The sequence below is a fragment of the Anomalospiza imberbis genome, chromosome 20 (assembly GCF_031753505.1).
Source record: "Anomalospiza imberbis isolate Cuckoo-Finch-1a 21T00152 chromosome 20, ASM3175350v1, whole genome shotgun sequence".
Classification (NCBI taxonomy): domain Eukaryota; kingdom Metazoa; phylum Chordata; class Aves; order Passeriformes; family Viduidae; genus Anomalospiza; species Anomalospiza imberbis.
In genome coordinates this window covers 9,569,547-9,591,526 of record NC_089700.1, presented here as the reverse complement: position 1 = coordinate 9,591,526, position 21,980 = coordinate 9,569,547, and the positions used below count along the sequence as shown (strand labels likewise).

The following is a 21,980-nucleotide window of genomic DNA, read 5'->3' as shown; positions in this document are numbered from 1 at the left end:
CACTTTATCTCTCTCTCTCTCTCTCTCTCTCTCTCTCTCAGAGTTTGTGTCTCTACGTAAAAATAAACTTCCACCATTTCCAGCTCCTCAGCACCAGCATTTCAACAGCACCAGAGCAATCCACATTTCCAGAGAAGTGTCAATGCATGCAAATATCACATACAGAACATCGAGAGTGCTGGGAGATGATACCAAGGATAGAGGTGATCACAAGACAGCACACGTTTAGTTTTTATTCAAAATACCAAACAGCTCACTCTTACTGTAACTATGCCACTGAGATTATCATCCTAACCTGCACAGGGACAGGTGCTTTTCCTCCATCTATATACCTAGCTAGAAAAAAAGAGAAATATCAAGCACACACATTTATACTTCCTCAAACTTGGCAGGCATGAGTCATGTGAAGGGGAAAGGAGGGCTGGGGGAGGTTGTACACTGGGGTTAGGGCAGTGGAGTACAAAAGAAATGGAAAATATCACATGCATCACCACCATCAGTAATCAACCTGATGAAAGTAAACTCAGAATATTAGATGAATTCATGTATGACATCCACAATCTGAAAATCTCAAACCCTAAGCACACTGAAGCTGGCAAACATCTTGTGCCACTTCACCTAGGTCCACACACAGCATCAGCAACTAAGATCAAACAAACCTTGAAAAGAAAGCAAAATTAAGAATAAACCAGCCTGGAGACAAACAATCCTCCACAAACCACTTCCCTGCATTATTTTCAAATACATTTTTACTCTTAAGCAGTTTCAGAAAGGAGTGGGGGAGAAAGAGACCCACTACGAGTTTGTGGTTCTTTTTTCTTTTTTTTTTTTTTTCTTTTTTTTTTTTTCAAACTGGCTCAGCACCAGCACCAGCTCAGAGAGAGGGAGAGAAAAACAATTCTTCAAACGTGATCCTTGGTACTTGATTAAAACGTTGCCAGCCAGCCGAGGGAACCCTGGGCTGCCAGAGGGCTCCAGGTGGAGTGGACACGGTGCTGCTCACGGTCCTCCTCATCCTCCTCCCCTGCTAGGAGATCTGCTCTGTGGGCCTCATCTGTATATCCCCGATCTGCAAGAGACCAGCGTGGGGTGGCACTGCAATTCTGCGCAGGAATTCTGCACTGGAGCCCTGCACTGAGCACTCCTCTGCTGCACCAGCCTGTGACCAGGAATCAGCCTGAGCTGGGAGGAAAGCAGAGGTGAAGGGACCTGCTCTGCCTTAGCAGGTGGCAAAAGCTCAAATATACACGGGGAGGGTGCAGGATGAACCTGGTTACAAACCCCAGGGCTCAAGGCTGCAGTTTGGTCCAGCTCTCGGAGCTGCCACAGGCAGGGTTTTTGCTCTTTTTAAGCCAAGAAAAGCCAGTTCTCCCCAGGGATGCAGTGTCAGGGGACACGTCTTGCTCCAGGGAGCAGAGTCCACCCCAGACACTGAGGAAGCTCTCGTGATCAAAGTCTGCTCTCACAACAGGAACCCTGCTCCTGCTCCTCCTGCCTCCAGCCCAAAGCTGGCCAAGCATTCCTGGTTTCTCAGGAGGAGAGTCCCTCTGGCATCTCACACTGGGGAAATGGGTCCAACACATCATCTGGCAAATGGCAGAAGCCAAGACTCTCAGCAAATCTCAGATGGCACCATCCAAAAGGGCAGAGTGTGCCCCTATCCCTCACACCCCCCTGCCTTGCACAGTCCTTTTCTGGGATCATGGAAGCAAAGAATATCCCAAGTTGGAAAGGACCCACAATGATCATCCAGTCCAGCTCCTGGCACTGCAGAGACGCCCCAAAATCCCACCCTGAGAGCACTGTCCAAACACTCCTGGAGCTGTGGCAGCCTTGGGAATGTGCCCATTCCCTGGGGAGCCTGGGCAGTGCCCCAGCACCCTCTGGGGGAAGAATCAGAGCTAGCTCAGCCTTTGCTGAATCCACAAGGATGTGAAGAGCCCCAGCAGTGCCATCCCAGAGCAATCCCACACCCTGAGCAATCCCAGAGCCCCAGCAGTGCCATCCCAGAGCAATCCCACACCCTGAGCAATCCCAGAGCCCCAGCAGTGCCATCCCAGAGCTGGAAGTGTAAACAAACGTGATCCCTGCTAATCCCCAGCACAGGCTCCCTAAGCTCCCAGCTGATCCAGCAGCAGATCAGCCAGGCCAGGGCAGCCCTCAGCCCCCCCAGCCTCAGCCCCAGCCTACCTGTACATGAGGAGGGGCACTGAGGACATAGATGACAGCATTGGCCATGTCTTCAGCCTTGAGACACTGCAACGACAGCAAAGGGGCTCTCGGTCAAAGGACACCCACAAAGCTCCCCACGAGATCCCTCCTCTCCTGCCCATCCTTGATGAGGTCAGACAGTGTCACTGGGGCATGTCCAGGAGGTGCAAGCAAGCAGGAAATACCCAATCCATTGAAAATGTAACAAAGGATGTGTCTGGTGCTGGCAATTCTTCCATTGCTGTGGATAACCTCACTGCTGGCACAGGAATTCTGCCAGGTCAGGCAATGCCATCCTTGTCAGGAATTCCCACAGGGAAACCCGTGCCACCTGCAAGACAACACTTCTCCTTGTGCTGGCAACCTCTGCTTGTCCCACCTTCTCTGCAATGAAAAAGCCACAGCCTGCAAAATGGCAAAGCTGACTGACACTTATTTACAGAAGCATCAAAATAAAAGGACAAATATAGGGAGCTGGAAACTGAACTCAAATGAAAACCTGCACAATGTGTAAATACCAGTGGAAAGTTTGAGGTTTGAGGGCTGAGATTGGAGACCACAGGGCATTAGCCAGGAGAAAGACTGCTCAGTTATAATCAGAGCCACTTCCCTCTGCTTCCGTTCCTGCAAGTCCTACCCGAATGCTCTCATAGGTTGCAGCAGCTCTCTCGGGGTCGTTATCATGAAGTTTAAAAGCAAATCCTGTTTCCACCAGTCCTGGAGATATACACTGGAAAAAAGCAGAGCACATCCTAATAGGATGTGTAATACAACCTAATAGGATTTGTAATTTCCCTTCAGTAAAAGAATTTTTTAAAAAAAATTCATTTTTCTGTTCTCCTTTCCCACTCATTTTCAAGGGACCAGCTGAAGTGAGCAGACCTTGCCTTACTGATTCTTGTGGCAGGTACCTCTGGTGGGTACTTCCCTCCTCACAGCCCAGAGGGACAGAGAAGCAAAGAAAAACATGGAAAAGCTCTGACTGAGCACCAACAGCCCAGCTGAGTGCCTCCCTCTATTGATGTGACCCACCTCAACAAGCAACTGCCCACTCCGTGCACCCCAAAAATCCCTTCCCAGACCTTCTGTGCCCCAGCCTGCCTGGGGCAGCTCCCCACAGCATTTCCTGACCATTCCCGGTGTGCTGAGCACCATCTCTGCATCCCCTTGGCTGCTCCCCAAAGGGAAGAGCTGTGCCCCGTGCCTGGCAGAGGGGCAGGGAGCCCTGGCATCCACGATTTCCTGACCATTCCCGGTGTGCTGAGCACCATCTCTGCATCCCCTTGGCTGCTCCCCAAAGGGAAGAGCTGTGCCCCATGGCTGGCAGAGGGGCATGGAGCCCTGGCATCCACGATTTCCTGACCATTCCCGGTGTGCTGAGCACCATCTCTGCATCCCCTTGGCTGCTCCCCAAAGGGAAGGGCTGTGCCCCGTGCCTGGCAGAGGGGCAGGGAGCCCTGGCATCCACGATTTCCTGACCATTCCCGGTGTGCTGAGCACCATCTCTGCATCCCCTTGGCTGCTCCCCAAAGGGAAGAGCTGTGCCCCGTGCCTGGCAGAGGGGCAGGGAGCCCTGGCACTCACCGTGGCTCGGATGTGGGTCCTGGCCTCGCGCAGCTCCTGCCGCAGCCCCTCGGTCAGCGCCGTCACCGCGTACTTGGTGGCACTGTAGAAATGCACCACGGACTGGGGCACCACGCTGTGCCCGTTCATGCTGGGGACAGAGCACAGGGGACGCTGCTGCCAGCTGGGAGGGACCCCGGGGCACTCAGAGCACCACAATAACCCCGCCAGGGGCTGGCACGGGGCTGCAGCGGGGCACAGACACCACGGCAGGCTCCTCTGGCACAGCCAAACCTTCCTGAGCAGCTCCAGAGACCAACTGGCAGCCCTGCACCATCAGCAGTGGCTGGCATCATGCTCTTCTCCCTGGTTTGGGGTATCCTCCCTGGTTTGGGGTATCCTTTTCTACCTGGTTTGGGGTATCCTTTTCTCCCCAGTTTGGGGTATCCTCCCTGATTTGGGATATGCTTTTCTCTCCAGTTTGGGGTATCCTCCCTGGTTTGGGGTATCCTTTTCTCCCTAGTTTGGGGTATCCTTTTCTCCCCGGTTTGGGGTATCCTTTTCTCCCTGGTTTGGGGTATCCTTTTCTCCCTGGTTTGGGGTATCCTCCCTGGTTTGGGGTATCCTTTTCTCCCTGGTTTGGGGTATCCTTTTCTCCCCGGTTTGGGGTATCCTCCCTGGTTTGGGGTATCCTTTTCTCCCCGGTTTGGTCTTCCTCACTTTAGACCAGCAAAGATTAATTTTGAAGTATCAACCACCTTAGCAAACCCCATCAGCACCACAGCAAGCTTGAAGCTCCAGTACTCAAACCCATTCTGTAAGGCAGGGAGGAGGAGGAGGAGGAAGCCCCCATGGCTAGCCCCACCCGGTGCTTAAATCCTCTCTGTGCTGCAGGGAAGAGCAGGAAGGCCCCAGGCTGATCCCACACCCCGCTCTGTTCACCTGTTAATGTTAATTATATGCCCATCATCTATATTTCTCTCCTTCATGGACTGATAGGCCTCCCGGGTGCAGATGCTCACAGCCATCACATTGACCTGAGGGGGGAGAAAAGAAGAAGAAATTAAGGCCAGCAGCCCTGCCTGCCACCCCTTGATTTGCCCTTTGTGTGCCCAAAATCTGGGATATCAGCTCCAGTCCCTGTCCCCGGGCAATTCCCAGGAAAACCCAAAGAGGGAATTGCTCATCCTCACACCCCACAGCTGAGCTGGGGGCTGCAGCCACAGGAGCAGGGGGTGCACAGACACCCAGAGGAAGCAGGAATAAATGGACTTGGTTGTTTTAGGGGCAGGTGTGGGGGCAAAGCCCAGGGAAGGGAGAGCAAACCGCTCCCCACAGCAGCACTGCGGGCAGGAGCCAGAGCCGTGGCTCTGCCCAGCACGGAGCACTCCGGGGTTTGGGCAGCTGGCAGGGCACTAGCAGCAGGTAATTAGGTCAGCTCGTTAACGAGGAAATCCCCAGATCCTGCCTGTCAGAGCGCCAGCAGCTCACAGGAGGCACCAAAAGAGCTCCCAGGCACAGGAAGCAAAGCTCACTTGGTGCCACAGGGAACGCCAAAGCGGGCAACTCAGCCTGGGGCTGTGGAAGCCACCGAGCTGTCACTGCCTGCTGACATCTGCCTCAGCCCTAACTGACAATTCACCCAGTCCTTCAGGATCCAGAGCATTCCAGGCTCTTGCTCTTTGGACCAGCACTCCCCAGCGTGCCCTGGCTTGGTTAAACTCAGTCCTGTCACCTCCACAAGCATTAATGCACGGCTGCCTCCAGCCTGTCCTGACCATAAACACAGAGCCAAAGCTGCTGGGAAGATAAAAGATACGGAAATTCTCCCAGCTGGATTACAAAGGGCCCGGAGGTACCTGCAGCACTGATGAGCAACAACCTCAGCAGCAGTGCTAATTGCTCAGGTGGCTGAGATTTGGAAGGGGTTTTCCTGCAGGCCTCCAGAAAGGATGTGACCATCCCCTGGCAGGTCCTATCTAACACCGTGTCACTTTGCCAGCTAAAGGAGCAGCCCAGAAGGGCCTGAACACACTGCAATCTCCAGCAAGAACTGATTTTCTGATGAATCCGAGGGCAGGTGGAGCAGCAGGAACGAGACCACGTGGACAGCGAGGGATGGAGATGGGAGAGGGCCGGGGATCATCACTGGGGAAATAAAGAACAAGAACAGGGCAGAAGAACTGGGACTTGCTGGCACAAAAGGACAGGCAGGAGAGGGCACCGGTTTGGGAAGGGATGGAGCTGAGAGATGCAATTACTGAGCAGCACAGAGAGGAGCGGGGTCAGATCTCTGTCACTGCCTTTGTCTGGTCCTTATTCCCCATCCCTGAGGGGTTTGTCTTGGCCAGAGATAAACAGGGCTTTAATCTGATCCTGGGAGTACCCAGGCAAGACAAGTGCAGCCATCACCCCCATCCAAGTGCACTTTGGTCCAGCAGAGTCGCTGCTGGGTACCTCAGCCATCACACCTGGGGCTGCCGAGATAAATCTTTAACCTGGGAATTCACCTGGGCTGTGCCGGGAAGAAAAGGAGCAGAGAAGGCAGCACGAGGGCCCCTCAGCACTGGGGGGAAGCCCAGAGCAGGCAGGGCATGGGCAGGATTTGGGATTCCACAGCAGGGTGCTCAGGGAAAGCAGGAGCCACCCGCTGCAGCCTGATCCAGGGCTTTGGGATATGGATCTGGTGTAAAACCCTTCATGACAAACAATCCCTGCCTCCCTCACCCACCAGGCAGCTCCTTTTTGGAGCAGCCACTCCCAGCTCCCTCTCCAAAGGCCACTAGAGGGTAACATCATCCCAAAGCCTGTGACTCCCAGAGCAGCCATCCCACCGTGGGCAAGGTTACAAGGTTTTGACAGCTCCTGGCAAAGCAAGATCCCAATCAACAGGTACATGGGAAAGTCCAGAGCCCTGTGATAAAACCCCACGGTACAACAAAACAACTGCCTGGAAGGCAGCTGAGCTGGGGTGGCCTTTTCCCACCAGCACAGACTGGTTTTTGGGGTGAAATCCCATTTCAAAACGTGGGACAGGCACTGAGGAGCCTAAAAACACGCCTGGGAAATGAGCAGGTCTGTGTGACCCCGAGGCTGCTGTTACAAATACCCACATCAGACATTTTTCTGCCTCGTTCCTGTTTTAGGGAGAAAAGGCTCAAAGGTCCCTTGGCAAGGGTGGCCCACACACCTGGGCCCTGCTCAGTGCAGGGGCAGCAGCTCTGAGACAGCAGCCACCAGATTTCCCAGCAATTAACGAGCTCCAACTGCCAGATTAGAGAACACAAAAGATCCTGTTCCTAGAAGTGCTCAGCATTTCCCTTTCCCAGAATCAGCCTTTTCCAAGGCATCCAAACCAGTGCCCCAGCTCCAGAGCACATATGGAAGCACAGCTTACAGCAGACATATCCCTGCACAGATGGTTTAGGAAAGCAAGAAGAACAGAGCCTGGCTTGTCAGTGAATAATGCCAAGAATCAAACCCATTCCGTGTCTAGAGGAGCGGGAGGATGTGTGCTGCAGCCCTCGGTGCCCTGAGCAGGGAAAATGGGAAGTTCAGCTTGAATTCCTGGCTGGAAAGGTCAGTGGGTAAGACGTGAAGGAGCTGCTGCAGCCCCAGAGGCTCAGTGTGCGCGCAGCAGCCAGCCCCAGCTCCTCCTGCACATCAGGACTTTGCTCCAGCCTCACAAACCAGTGAGAAAATGGGGGAAGCTGTGAACCAAGGGAGGATGGGCTCAGAACCTGCCTGAGGTGACACCTTCCCTCCTGCACCCACTGCAGATCTGCTGGCTGGCAAGGCAGGGCTCTGTGCAGCTGGAAAGCAGCACATCCATAATTCCAAACATCCTGCAGCCTGGGGAGAAGCAGCTCCCACCTTGGGAATAAATACCAGACAAAAAAGGACCAGAACATTAGAAAAGGAGAGGAATAAGTAAATTATAACATGGTTTTGACTGTTAGACGTACAGCAAGAAGGAAGATACTGAGAGGGGAATCTGGAAGGACACAGAGCCTCTAAGCTCATAAAAAATGCATGGAAGCAAAAAAATCAATTTACCAAAAAAGGGTAAAAAAAAACAGCCTTTAATTTAAGGCCCTAATGCCTCCTAAATCGATGGGTCGATGGCTGTTTGGAAACTTTTCCCATCCTGCAGCCCAGAGGTGCTCTGGAACTCTCCCACAGCATCACCCAGCACTCCAGGGAAGCTTGGGAAGAAGCCTCCCTGCTGCCACACAGCTCTGCAAAGGCCAGTGGCCCGTGAAAGGTGCTGGCAGCCCTCCCTGTGAGGGAAAGGGGCCTGGCCAGGGCTGCTCTGGGGCTGGGGTGCCCTGGCAGGGGGGGCTGGCCCTGCAGAGCCCCCCCAGCCCTGCCACGGCGCCTGCAGGACCTGGAGACAGGGACACTGCCAGGGGACACTGCCAGGGGACACCGCCATGCAGCCACAAAGCAGGGGCACGGAACAAAAGGGAAAACTCCACTGAGCTGTTCCTACCCCTCAGCAGCAGCATGAAAAGAAAAAGCCCAGCCTTGTCAGGCTGCCCAGTCCGGGCTGGGTGAAGCTTTGGGCTCTGGAGCATCCCAGGGCTTTGCCTTTGTGTTGGAGGGCGGTTCCATCGACACAGAAATCGGGAGCCAAGCCAGCAGCTGCTGGAGGACGGTGAGAGGCAAATATCTGCCAGCACAGGGAGAGAGCTGGGGTGTCTCAGGCTGCTACAACAGCCCTTCTGCCAAGCAGTGAGAGCAGAGGCAGCCATACATACAGATCAGCCCTGGGAATGAAACATTCCCCCTGAATTGTGGTGAAAAACCAAGACCCCACCATTCCTATAAAGATCTGTAGTTAAATTTTTACTCTGTCTCACCCCAGCCTGGCCTCCTAACACTGCCCTTGTGGGGTCACCACCCTGCCTCTCCTCCCCGCCCATCCCACCCCAAAGCAGCCCCCACAAGCAGGGGGACCCCACAGCCCCCCAGACTTGGAGCCACTGCAAACACCAACCCTGGAGTGTCTCACACAGGACAATCCCCACTCCAAAAATCTTTCTCCCTAACAATGGTGGAAGGTGAGATAAAGGGAGCACTTCCAGCTGAGCAGCCAGGGAAGGGAATGTGGATTGGGGAAGCTGGGAAAAGCCACAGGTCACCCCCAAGCCTGCCCACCTGACAAAAACAAAGGAGCACGAGGGACACGCAGCATCCCTGAGGGATCCACAGTGCCAGGGACCAGGACAGGGAGCTTCCAAGGCCCAGGTGACCCCCAGGGCCTGGCTCACAGCTGGGCAGTCTCCTGTTGAACAGCAGCTCAGCCTCAGCTACACTTCACTTCATTTTCTTTAAAGCCTCCATGGCAACCGGGGCCGGGAGATGCGGCCGTGCAGTGACCCGGGCTGGGCAGCCCACAAAAGCCTGCCTGGGCAGACAAAGCTGGGCTCAGCTCGCTTTGGCTGCAGTCACAGCAGCCAGCAGTCGGGCCAAAATCCTAACAAGAACTTAATTAGGCAGGATATGGCAGCTCTTGCCCTGGCAGCAGGAGTCTGCAGTCTCAGTGTGCTTCTCTGCTTCGCTTTACGCAGCCCCCAGAGCACAGGAACAGCCAGGGGAGCTGACACGGCCCCGCTGACTCCTGCAGCTTCAAACAGCTTTTCAGACATGTCCTTCCCTTCACCAGGACAAGCTCTCAGAGCTGCTGGAGGTGCCACAAGGGTTGCTCACAGCTATGAGTTCCACTCCTGCTCCTGTGAGGAAAACGTTCCCATGCACAAGAGAAGGTGGCACAGGAGGGGAAATCACTCCATGAAAAGCTCACTCCATGAAAAGTTCAGCACCTCACTGGCCAGAGACATTGCAAGGACACCCAAACCATCCCGAGGTCCCACAGCTGTGGCTGCCACTGCTATGTGCAGGAAAGGGCCCCCACATAATGGCAAAAAATGGTGAAGTCACAGGAAGATGCCCAGCAGCACCTCAGGAGAGGAGGACCCAGGGAGAAGTTGTAAATGGGATGGGCCATGTGCCCAACTCCCACTTCAGCACATGAAATACTCTCATTCACATCCAGCCCTAACCAGATTATGGGCAGAAAATTCAGCTATAAAGACAAAAAGCATTACAGCTTTTTAAGCCAAAAAGAATCTGCCCATTTCTACAAACCACTGCTACAGCTAAACAGGATTAGCTGCAAAACCCAGCGCCTGGCATTCGATTTCCTGATTTATTGAAGAAAAAAAGAAAAGAAAAAGGGAGGCTCTTCACCCTTCAGAAATCCAGTGAGCTAAAGGAAAAATGCTGCTGTGACTCCATCCTCCAAGGTGAGGGCTCAGCACGTCAGGATGTCCTTCCACTCCCCAAGCAGCAAAACTGGGCTTTGTCAGAGCATGCTGGGGAGCAGATCCTCAGCTCTGAAATGAGCAGATGGTGGCCAGAAGAGGCAGCAAAGTGGCCCAGCTCCTGGTCCCTCTGGGGGAATACTCACATCTATCATGGTCCTCCAGCCCTCTGTCTTCCCCGAGAGCAGGGGCTCGGGCCGGGCCAGCCCCGCGTTGTTGATGCAGACGTCCACACCCTGGTGAAGGGTCTTGATGGCTGAGAACATGGACAGGATCTCCTCCTCGTTGGACAGGTCACACTTGTACGGGATCAGCGTGCCCGGGTAGCCAGCACTCTGGCACTCAGCTGCCAGCTTCTAGGGGAGACAGAGGCAGGAGGGAAACAGCCATCAGGGAGGGAAAAACAGCCAGCAGGAAGGGGAAAAACAGCCAGCAGGGAGGGAAAAACAGCCAGCAGGAAGGGGAAAAAACAGCCAGCAGGGAGGGGAAAAAACAGCCAGCAGGGAGGGAAAAACAGCCAGCAGGAAGGGGAAAAACAGCCAGCAGGGAGAGGGAAAAACAGCCAGCAGGGAGGGAAAAACAGCCAGCAGGAAGGGGAAAAACAGCCAGCAGGGAGAGGGAAAAACAGCCAGCAGGGAGGGGAAAAAACAGCCAGCAGGGAGGGGAAAAAACAGCCAGCAGGGAGAGGGAAAAACAGCCAGCAGGGAGGGGAAAAAACAGCCAGCAGGGAGAGGGAAAAACAGCCAGCAGGGAGAGGGAAAAACAGCCAGCAGGGAGAGGGAAAAACAGCCAGCAGGGAGAGGGAAAAACAGCCAGCAGGGAGAGGGAAAAACAGCCAGCAGGGAGAGGGAAAAACAGCCAGCAGGGAGAGGGAAAAACAGCCATCAGGGAGGGGGAAAAACAGCCAGCAGGGAGGGGAAAAACAGCCAGCAGGAAGGGGAAAAAAGAGCCATCAGGAAGGGGGAAAAACAGCCAGCAGGAAGGATGGAAACAGCCGGCAGGAAGGATGGAAACAGCCGGCAGGAAGGATGGAAAGAGCCAGCAGCCCCCTCTCCCCATAGAGCAGCTTATCCAGCCACTTCCTGAAAAACACACCTCAGGGCTAACACAGCCCGGGCTGAAAAGCAGGCACTGGGGAAGAATCTCTGTGATGCCAATTAAGAAAAAGGAGATATCAATATCCAGGAGAAGCTGAGAGCTTCTGCCTTTCAGTTTTTGAACTGAGGGCACGCTCGGTGCCCGTCCATCACCCTGGGCAATGCGGCTCAAGGTGAGCAGCGCTGGCAAAATACAAATCAATCCTGCCCTGGCACCAGGCTGCAAGTCTGCCACGCTGGCAGAGGACGTGCCTGACAATTCCTCGTTAGCCATGAGCAAGGATGACTCCAAATATCCCAACCTTTTGTCAGGCTGGGTGATACAAAGCCAAGGAAAGGCCAGGAGCTGCTGCCGGCCGCCACCACATCTCCGAGGGTGCCCTTTCCTGACACTAATGAGAAGCAGCATCTCCTCCCCGATGTGTCACAGCAGTGGCAGTGACAGTGACAGCTCCCAGCGCCAGGCAGGAGCCACATGATGTCTGGCTCCTGCGGGGAGATGGACTTTGGCTACAAATGTCCGCCAAAGCACGGGAGCGCGTGGCCCGCGGCGGCGTCACCAACAGTGACATCGCAGCGGGTGCCATAAAGCCCTGCTCCTGCCACGGGCAGCTTTCCCACTCCTCCCAGCTCCTCCCTGCATCCCAGGCACTGCGATTCCCAGCCCTTCAGAAAAGGAGGAGCGCAGGAATCTCCTGGAAGTGATCGCAGCTCCAAGGTCCGAGCCCCTGCCCTGCAGAGGGACAAACACCAGCTCCTCCCCAGCCCTCCCCGCACCCCAAACACGTCCACACTTGAAGCATTCTGGGGCAAGTTTGGTAAATGAAGCGCTCTGGGGCTGTCTGGCAGATGATTTTCAGCGTTTCCCAGTAGCTGAGCCCAGCACAGAGCTGGACCAAGGCCCTGAGCAGGCACTTGCAGCTTTGCTGCTTTGCCTTCCCCGGACCCCAGCAGCGTTCATGGACCGCAAGCCAAAACCAGCCCAGGGCAGAGCTGTGGTGCAGGAGCTGCTCTCCTGCCCCGTTCCCAGCTCAGGGAAGGCTCTGCAGAACACCAGAACGATTATTATTGCTCTCACAGCACCAGGAGGGGACGGACGTGCCGAGTTGAGCCGGAGATCGATCCATCCCAGCAGCATCCCCGGAGAGCCCTGCTCGGGCTGGGCTGACGGCATCTCTGCCTGAACAAAGGTGCCCCTGGGACTGAATCCCACCTCTCTGTGCCCTCCTGGGGCTGCCTGCACTTTGCCATGCAGGCAACCTTGCTGATGATGTGCTGATGGGACTGGGAAAAAATATTCCTTTTCACCATCTTGAAAAAACAGGCGGGGGGGTGGGAAATCTGCAAGAGCAGCATTTAGGAAATTCACAGCAGTACTAGGGGCTGCTGGAAGGTTCTAAACTGCTCCAGGGATGGGGCATTGTTCCTGCAAAGATAGAGGAGGGGAAAAGGGGCAAAAGGACCATGAACTGGTGTGAGAGCGTGAATCAAGCAACGCCAAAGATGTTCAAAAATGAGAAACATGAGCACAAGAGGGTGGGAGGAATCTCCCAGAGCAGGACCCATGCCAGGAGAGCTGGCTGGAGGGAAGAGGGGCCCATCAACATGGACAGGAAAGGACAGACAAGCTCACTGACAGCCCAGCCGTGTTTCACAGCTCTGTTTCCATGTCCAGCTGCCACTTCCACCTTTCCCTGCTCAGTGAAGACACAGATGAAGGAGCAGAGGAAACACGGGGTGTGATTTGCTCTGGGATGAGCCTGCTGGAGCAGGGAGGCTGTAGCACTGTGGTCCCTCCAAGCTGACCATTGTGGCTGTGAGCTCGGGGCAGCAGTGCCTCCGGGGCTGGAGCTGCCCATCCTCTGCTCCCAGCCAGCCTCCAGCTACCCCAGGAGAAAGGACTTTCACCCTGGGAGAAAAGCTTCTCTGACACAACTGACCAGGGAAATCAAATCCCTCTCAAAACCTTTCTTTCCCTGTCTGGTGTCTCCAGCACAGATCCTTTCATCTCTCAGGCTGCACTTGTGCTAACAAATTCTCTTTGAAAACCAAGTGCTGACATCCAGGCAGGGCTGAACGTGCTTCAACCATCTACAGATAAAGAGTCATCACAGACTCTTCAAAGAAACATCAACTGCGGGCAAGCTTGCAAGAGACTTTTGAAAAGCAACTCTGAGCTACAGGAGCTCGTGGAGGTTTTTTTTTCAGAGCATCCATTAAGTCACTCAAGTGATGCTCATTCCACTTTGAGCACACCACATGCACAAGGAGGAAAGAAAAAAAAAAGATAAAAAAGCTGGTTTTCCAGATTCCATAAACAACTTGAGAGTGAGCAGGTAATGCAACAGCAGTACAGATGAGGCCAGTGCAAGTCCAGCAGCTGGAGATGGAAATCTGAAATAAGAATTGTTTGGGTTGGAAGGGACCTCAAAGATCATTCAGTTCCCACCCCCTGCCATGAACAGGGACACCTTCCACTATCCCAGGTTGCTCCAAGCCCTGTCCAGCCTGGCCTGGGACACTTCCAGCATCTCTGTAGCACACCATTATCTTTGGATGTTTGGAAATGGACAGCCAGGTGCTACCCAGTCTGAAAGGCTGCCTCACATTTATAGGGTCTGCTGTGTTCAGAAATCACCAGTTCTCCCCTGCAAGGGTTAAAGCTCTTTGTGCATATGGGGCACGGTGCCCTGCATCCCCATTCAGTCCTGGTGAAATGGTTTTACAGAACTAATTGATATAAAAATGTTAAGGGACTGTAAAGAGGAGGGGAAAAGAAGGAAGGAGTCAAGTAGGGCTTTATTTGGCAAACCATCCCATTAACTTCAGACACATTTAGTTCAGAGAGATTAAAGCCAGAAGAAGCCATTAGGTGATTTTTAATCTAACCTGCCATTCATCACAGGTGCTTGTGTCCTACTGACTGAGCTTGTGCTTGAACAAAGAGCTGCACCAAGAAACCAACTGGAAAAGCACCCAAATCACCCGAAATGCCTTTGCTATCTAAAGGAAATGAAGGAGAAAAATTGTAACAAACAGCACCACAGCTGTGAAAGAAAACTGGGGGCTTTACGAACCCTTTCATTCCACTGATTGGCAAGTCTGAAACTGCTTCTAATCAAGATTTAATAACAGTACCACAGCATAACGGAGATGTACAGGGAATGAAGCACTAGGGTGAGGTTTATTTATGTATTTCCACAGTGCTCTGTGACCATGAGCGAGATTCAGAGCTGTGTCCCCACTGCCAGATGGAGAGAATCACACTCGGAGCTGTGGGTGCATTTTGGCCCATACGATCCAAGGATAAATATTACTCCCCATTTCTTCCCAGGCACTGGAGCCAGGCTCCTGCTAAGCTGGCTCTGGCTGAGCCATCAGCACACCTCCCCAGAGCTGGGAGCTGTCCTCCCAGACTGCTCCAGAGCCACGCTGCTCTTTCCCAAGCCTTCTCTGCTCCCCGCACTTTCCCAGCAGTTAAACATCCCAGGATATGCTTTTCTTAGCTCGCTCAATTTTCAATTTCCATTGTCACACGTCAGCCAAAGCGCCCTGGAGGTCCCTGCCACCTTCAGGCACTCGCACAGCCTCTCCTCACTCACGTCAAGGCACTTTTAGTTTTTCACTCCTTGCTCCAGGCTGGCGTGGGGGTGGAGGAGACACTGCTGTCACCGTGACAGCTCATTAGAGCAATATCTCTGCCTTCCTCTGAGCCCTGCCTGTCCTAAAGCCGGCCCCGAGCCTGCCTGCCCTGAGCCCAGCCTGCCCAGGGCACGCTCCCCTCGCCTCCTCGAGCAGCCCAGCTCGGAGCTGAGGGCTGCAGCTGCTGCCCAGGGAGCTGCCCCAGCCCTGCGGACACCCAGCAGAGCCGAGGATGCAGCGGCAGCACCGGGGTCACTGCTGGGGCTGGGGTCGCTGCCGGGATTGGGATTGGGATCGGGATTTGGATCGCTGCTGGGATTGGGATCGGGATTGGGATCGCTGCTGGGGCTGGGATCGCTGCCGGGATTGGGATTGGGATCGCTGCTGGGGCTGGGATCGCTGCCGGGATTGGGATCGCTGCTGGGGCTGGGATCGCTGCCGGGATTGGGATTGGGATCGGGATTGGGATCGCTGCTGGGATTGGGATTGGGATTGGGATCGCTGCTGGGGCTGGGATCGCTGCCGGGACTGGGATTGGGATTGGGATCGCTGCTGGGGCTGGGATTGCTGCCGGGATTGGGATTGGGATCGGGATCGCTGCTGGGGCTGGGATCGCTGCCGGGACTGGGATTGGGATCGGGATTGGGATCGCTGCTGGGGCTGGGATCGCTGCCGGGATTGGGATTGGGATCGCTGCTGGGATTGGGATTGGGATCGCTGCTGGGGCTGGGATCGCTGCCGGGATTGGGATTGGGATCGCTGCTGGGGCTGGGATCGCTGCCAGGATTGGGATTGGGATCGCTGCTGGGATTGGGATCGCTGTCGGGATTGGGATTGGGAATCACTGCTGGGATTGGGATTGGGAATCGCTGCTGGGATTGGGATCGCTGCTGGGATTGGGATTGGGATCGCTCCTGGGATTGGGATCGCTCCTGGGATTGGGATCCCGCTGGGATTGGGATCGCTGCCGGGATTGGGATCGTGGCTGGGGCTGGGATTGGGAATCGCTGCCGGGATTGGGATCGGGAATCGCTGCTGGGATTGGGATCGCTGCTGGGATTGGGATTGCTGCCAGGATTGGGATTGGGATCGCTGCTGGGATTGCGATCGGGATTGCTGCTGGGATTGGAATCCCTGCTGGGACAGGGATCCCTGCCAGGATTGGAATCCCTGCTGGGACAGGAATCCCTGCCAGGATTGGGATCATTGCTGGGATTGGGATCCCTGCCGGGACTGGGATCGCTGCCCATCCCCGAGGAACCCACAGACACCCAGCTCAGGGGGCAGAGCTGAGCCCCAGCCTCTGTCTGACACCCCCAGGTCCTGGCACCTGCCTCCTGCGTCATGTCCCCCTGGAAAAATTAAATTTAATTAAACCTACCCCCCCTAATCTTGCAGCAGTGAAGGTCTGAAAAGGTAAGGCGCGATCAGAGGTCCGTGGAAACCAGCACGTACCCAGCCCCCCGAGTGAAGCAGGTACCTGGGTATACCCTGGTGAGTAAGGGCTGGGAGCGCTCCTGGGGACGCCCAGGACCGTTCCCAGAGCTGCCACAGCCCTTCCCAGCCCAGCACCCCGGCAAAGCCCCAGCGCACCCCGAGCTCCGAGCGGGGCTCCCGGGCAGAGCCGAGCACCGGCTGCCTGCAGGGGCTGCTCCACGACAGCACTGTCACAGTGCCACAGTGCCACAGTGCCACAGTGTCACAGTGCCACAGTGCCACAGTGCCACAGTGCCACAGCCCTGGACCTCTTCTCCTGCCAGCTGTGCCCGTGGCCTCTCCGCAGGGCTGGCAGAGCCGGGTGCCCTCGCTGTGCCCACGGCCACTGCAGCTCCCAGGCTGTAATCCCCGAGGAATCCTCTTCTGCCGAGGCAGATTAAAGCACACCACGAGGGGCCTGGCTGCCCCCACCCCCCAGCCCCCAAATTTGGGTGGCAGGTGCTGGATTTCATTCCAGCCCAGGTGTGTGACCCGTGGAGGAGGCTCCAGCCCATCCCAGCTCTGCCAGGAGCAGCCACGGGCACACACAGCTGCAGCTGCTGCCATCCAACATCTGCAGCCACGCCAGCCTAATCCCAGCTAAGCTGGGCAGAGCTGAGGCTGAGCCCCCCGGGCCGGGCAGGGACAGAAATCCAGCATTTCACAGAGCCAGGGTGGCACAAACCCACCTGGGGCTGCCCCAGGAATTACTGCCAGCCAGGAAATCCCCGCTGGCACTGCCCACCAGGACACAGGAGAGAGGGAAAAACTCGACCTGAGCACCGCCACTGCTTTCTGCAGAGCTTAAACTGCTCATAAACCCCAGGAAAAACACCATCGTGTTTTCTACACAGCACCGTGGCAGCTCTTTTCACACCTCCCTATCCTGGGCACTCTCCTTAAACCCAAAACCAGCCAGAAAGTCCCCTCTGTGTCCAACTCTGCTCCTGCACAGCCCTCCCACCTTCCCAGCACAGCTGCCAGGTTTTACACAGGGAAACTGAGGCACGGGACAGCCTTCCTTGCAGCACACACCCCTCATCCCAGCTCCAAAATTCCAGGAAAGGCTCAGTTACTATTTCTTTTTAGGGCTCTGAGCATGGTATGGCTGCTCTATTGCAAACCCCAGGGAACAGAAGAGCAGCAGAGAAGGGGGGGGTTGCTGCAAAGTGACATGCTTAAAGCACATTTTGGGGAGAAAGAGGAGGAATCCAACCTGGTTTAAACCCCCTGAGCTTCAAGGCTGAGGAGATCCACGAGGACAGCAATTATGGGATCTCTGCTGTTTATCAGGACAGGATCTGGTCAGGGACAAGTGGCAATAAAAGCACTTCAGAGGCCTTGAGCGCCCACCATGCCCAGGCAAAGCCTCGGCCAAACACAGAACAAACCCTTCCAGAGGCCAAGGAGACTCTGAAGGTCATTCACTGCACAGGGACCGTGCCCTGGGATTATCCTGCCTCAGCACGGGGGAAACCCGTGGGAACAGCCCAGGAATCCCATCCCAGCTGCCGGGCAGAGGGACAGACCCACCAGGGACAGACAAAATGCCAAAATGGAACCAGGTGACCCCCAAACCGTCATCTGCCTGCAAGTAATTAAACACCCCACTCGGCAATTAGCTGTAAATTACCCTCCTAGGAGCACCCACGGGGTCCAGAGCCTCCCTTGCACCTTAGGGTTCATGGAAGTGACCAGAGAGCCCAAAAATGGATGCTCAGATCCCACGAGGAAGACTCAGCTCCTTCTTCCTCCTCAGAGCCTGGGCTGCTCCAACCTGCAGTCAATTGCTCAGCTTATCAAAGGCTGTTTCCTGAGCAAGATCTAACCTTGACAAAGCAGGCCCTGGTTATAAATGTTACCTTTGATCAATACCTGTCACAAATGCATTGGAATTAATTGGTTAAACCTTGTATCTTAAGTCACATTTATTGCTTCCTGCACGGCTCTGCTCTCAGCACGCCAACAAAGACAGGGGGAAAAAAATGGGTTTCTTTTGGAACACGGCATCCATGGTGTCCCTGGTCACACCAGAGGAAGGCAACCAAGCTGCTGGAAGATTTCCAGTGATCTGGAGCAGGTGGGAGTGTCCCACCCGGAGCATCTCCCACCAGTGACAGCCCCAGCCACGCTGCAGATCCAGGGCTCTGACACCGTGGATGGAGGGAGAGCACCTGCCAGCACTTCTGCCATTCTCTAGAAATGTAAAATAAATCAATTTTCATTATAAAAAAAAGCGTAGTACCAGCATCAGTGCAACCCCCTTGGAAGCAGCTCCCTGTCTCCTGCCTTCCTGTGCTGCAGGAGAAAAGCTGCAGAGTCCCTCTGAGCCAGAAAAACCCTCCCAAGTCTTCCCCACCCCGGGGAAGAACCCTGCAAAATAAAACTCACATATCTCACTGAATAAAAGACCAGAGAGGGCTTTGCCAGCTGGGAGGGCAGGAACATTTTGTCCCATGCATGTGCAAATTCTCCCCTTTTTTGTGCTGCTGCAGGAAGCCAGACACCAAACACAAATTCCTGGAGAACACGAGGAGCAGGGGGAAGCTGAGGAGCACCAGAGTGGCTGAGGCTGTAAATCTCAGCGAGTCTCTGCACCCTGGAGACCCCAGAGCAGCAAGGGGGTCCCCGTGAGGGTGACCATCACCCAAGGAGCATTTTCCCCCCAAAAGCCTGCTCTTCCAAGCTGCTAAAAACACTTGGCTGCTTCATTAAAGCTCCTGACTTGGAACGCGTGGCGGTGTCTGGAGAGCAGCAAACACTCACTGAGCGCATGCCAAGAAGTCCTTGACAGCTGTTAGTACCTCCAGGCTCTGCATTTAAAACAAGCCTTCAACATGAATTACCTCCTGGCATGCAAAAGGAAAATGCAGCCAGTTTAATTATATTTTATTCCTCGATGTCTGACTGTTAAAGTTCCTGTTTGATGACCCACACGAGGAGTGTGCAGGAGCAGAAGCAGCAGGAGTGGGGAGCACGGGGAGCAGAGAGGGAAACGTGGCCAGTGGAGCCACTGGAAGGAAAAAAGAAAGAAAAAAAAAAAAAAGATCCTTCTGCAGTTTTGTTTTTCTGGGGCTTTTTTTTGTGAGCCATTAACATTTTTATTTCAAAAGCCAAATAAAGACCACTGGAGTTGTGACACGGGTTTAATGCCAAGCACGCAACTTTGCAAATCCTTCGTTATCTTGCCTCGAGCCCTTATCTGATTTTCCAAGAGATTAAGAAATCTTGACATAGCATTTATTGCCCGAGCTAAATCCCCACTAGACAACCTGCTCTTTCAGTTAGCTGGAGGTTACAAAACCACCTCACACAGGCTTCCAGCTATTTTACCTTAAAACCGGTGACTTTCATGAACTTTAATGAACTGTGATGTTGTTGTGCTACAAAGTGAGCTCTGTATTCCAGGTTTTACACCCTGCCGTTTGCCCTCTTTCCATGTCAAGCTTCCTTGGAGCACCCTGGGATGGTGGAAGGTGTCCCTGCCCATGGGGGTTGGAATGGGATGGTTTATAAGGTCCCTTCCAACCCAAACCACCTGGGATTCCATAATTCTGTTAACTACGGCTGTGATGCTCTGGCATCACCAAACCCTCAACTCCCTCACATTCCCCTTCTCTCCTCCCTCCACCACTCTGTCCTCAGAGCATCCCTCAAATCCCCCCCAGTCAAATCCCCAGCTCAACACTCCCAAGTCTGGCTATCTTCCTATTTTATTTTAATTTTTTCTAAAGGAAAAGCCTCAAGGTGAATCTGCTGGAGGAAAGCTCCATGACCAGCTCTGCCCTGAAGCATGGCAGGATTGGGTACAAAGTTCCCACAGCATCCCTGGCAGCCAGGAGGTGACAGAGCTGTTCCCACAGTGACCCTGGATCCCCCCACGCTGCAGCACCTTCCCTTCCCCGAGCAGGCAGCACCGCTGGGATTTTCTTCCTCGTTAAGGAAACATGCTCGACAATAAATAAACCCAGAATAGCAGCGGAGCAAAACACAGTCCAGACACCCAGCAAAACAAGTGACAGCGCTGCAGACACACTTGGGTCCCAGGCAGGAGGGAGGGAACGGGGACAAACATCAGCTGCTGTGGGAACACGTGTCTGAGACAGCACAGGACACTGGGGAGCAGCCCGGCACACCTGCAAACCCAATCAATCAATCAATCAATCATCAATACAGGAGTGATCGCTCCTGGTGCACATTCAAATTAAACCACAAAGCCTTACAACACTGCTTGTTTTTAAACCCACGCTGTATTTTGGCCAGGAAAGGTTCAGAAAGGAAGGAAACTCACGTGAACGCCGAAGGAAAACACAAGTTGCACTGATTTCTTTCCCAAATGAAAAGATTCCAGAACAAAATCCAAGATAAGGGCGCTACTGGAAACAGCAATATTGGAAATAACTTTCTGGAGGGGAATGGGAAGCAACAACATCCTTTGCAGCATCCTTTGCCAGGCACCCCGAGGCTCCAGCACATCCAACGCCGGCAGCTGCACGTGGGAAAGGCTTTGGAGAGCTCAGCTTTCCCTGCAAACCGCAGCACCGAAACTCTGGCAAGCCCAAAATTAGCAGCCAGCCCCACAGGACGGTTCACCGAGTCACGCCGGTGCTCCCTCCTCTCTGCAAGCGGCGCCTCCGTGACACGCAACGAAAAAAGGGAAAAGTTTGGCTTTTCCCAAGCACTTCTTTACTCAACCCCACTTAGCAACGCCACCGGGGTCAAGCCTTGGTTTCCATGAATTTTGGACCGTTTATTCCCAGTGCAGTCAGCTGTGCAGAGCCCTTATCACCTCGGCTAGGGAAACACAACCCTGGATATTTTACAGGTCTCCTTTCGCTCCAAACACCCAGGATGGCAATACTTAAAATGACCAAAACTTATTTCCTCCCTCAGAGGAAACTTCCTAAATGGCAAACAAGCCACTGCGAGGCAGAGCGGACCGACGCACAACAAGGATCCCGAGAAAACACTTCTTTTAAGCATCTTTCTTCTCAAGCCTGCGCCATCAGCTCTCTGACGGGGCTGCGGAGATGCTCCTCGCAGGACCGAAGCCTATTTGAACACCAACTCCGAGGGGAGCGCCCTGCCTCCCGAGCAGCCGCATCCCCGAGGGGCCGCAGCGCCCGCAGCCCCATCCCGCTCCCGGCAAGATGCTATTTTTAACCTCGATAAGAAGCGGCTAAAAAAAAAAAAAAAAACAAAAAAAAAAAAAAAACACCCAAAACTGACCCCGCTCCTCGCTCGGGCACCTTCCCCCCTGCTCCAGGGGCTCGGTGGCCAGGAGCGGCCGGAGCTGGGCATCCCCAGCGCGGTGTCCGAGCCGGGAGCGGCCCCGCTCCGCCGCGGCCTCGTGGGGAGGCGCCCCCCGCCCCGCAGCCGCCCACGCCGCTACCTCGATCTTGTCGACGCTGCGGGCGCATCCCACCACCTTCATGCCGTGCTGCACCAGCGCCCGCGCCACGGCCGCGCCGATGCCCACGGAGGCGCCGGTGACCAGCGCGACGCGGCCGGTCCAGCGCTCCATGGCCCCGGCCCGGCCCCGCCGCCGCCGCCGCGCACAAAGCGCCGCCCGCCCGCCGGCCCCGCCCCGCGGCCACGCCCCGGACACGCCCCGCGGCCACGCCCCGGCCACGCCCCGCGGCCACGCCCTCCGTGCGCTGAGTTT

At 54.9% G+C, this 21,980-nt stretch overlaps 1 protein-coding gene across 1 annotated transcript; it reads right to left on the bottom strand.

The window, feature by feature from the left end:
• Positions 1 to 836: 836 nt before the first annotated feature.
• Positions 837 to 21,893, bottom strand: DHRS11 (dehydrogenase/reductase 11). Its single transcript, XM_068210699.1, has 7 exons — positions 21,708 to 21,893; positions 10,247 to 10,456; positions 4,717 to 4,811; positions 3,796 to 3,925; positions 2,849 to 2,941; positions 2,191 to 2,256; positions 837 to 1,069 (listed from the first exon to the last, which is right to left on the bottom strand). The coding sequence occupies exons 1-7, from the start codon at positions 21,837 to 21,839 to the stop codon at positions 1,028 to 1,030; spliced, it is 768 nt and encodes a 255-aa protein (XP_068066800.1). The 5' UTR covers positions 21,840 to 21,893; the 3' UTR covers positions 837 to 1,027.
• Positions 21,894 to 21,980: the final 87 nt, after the last annotated feature.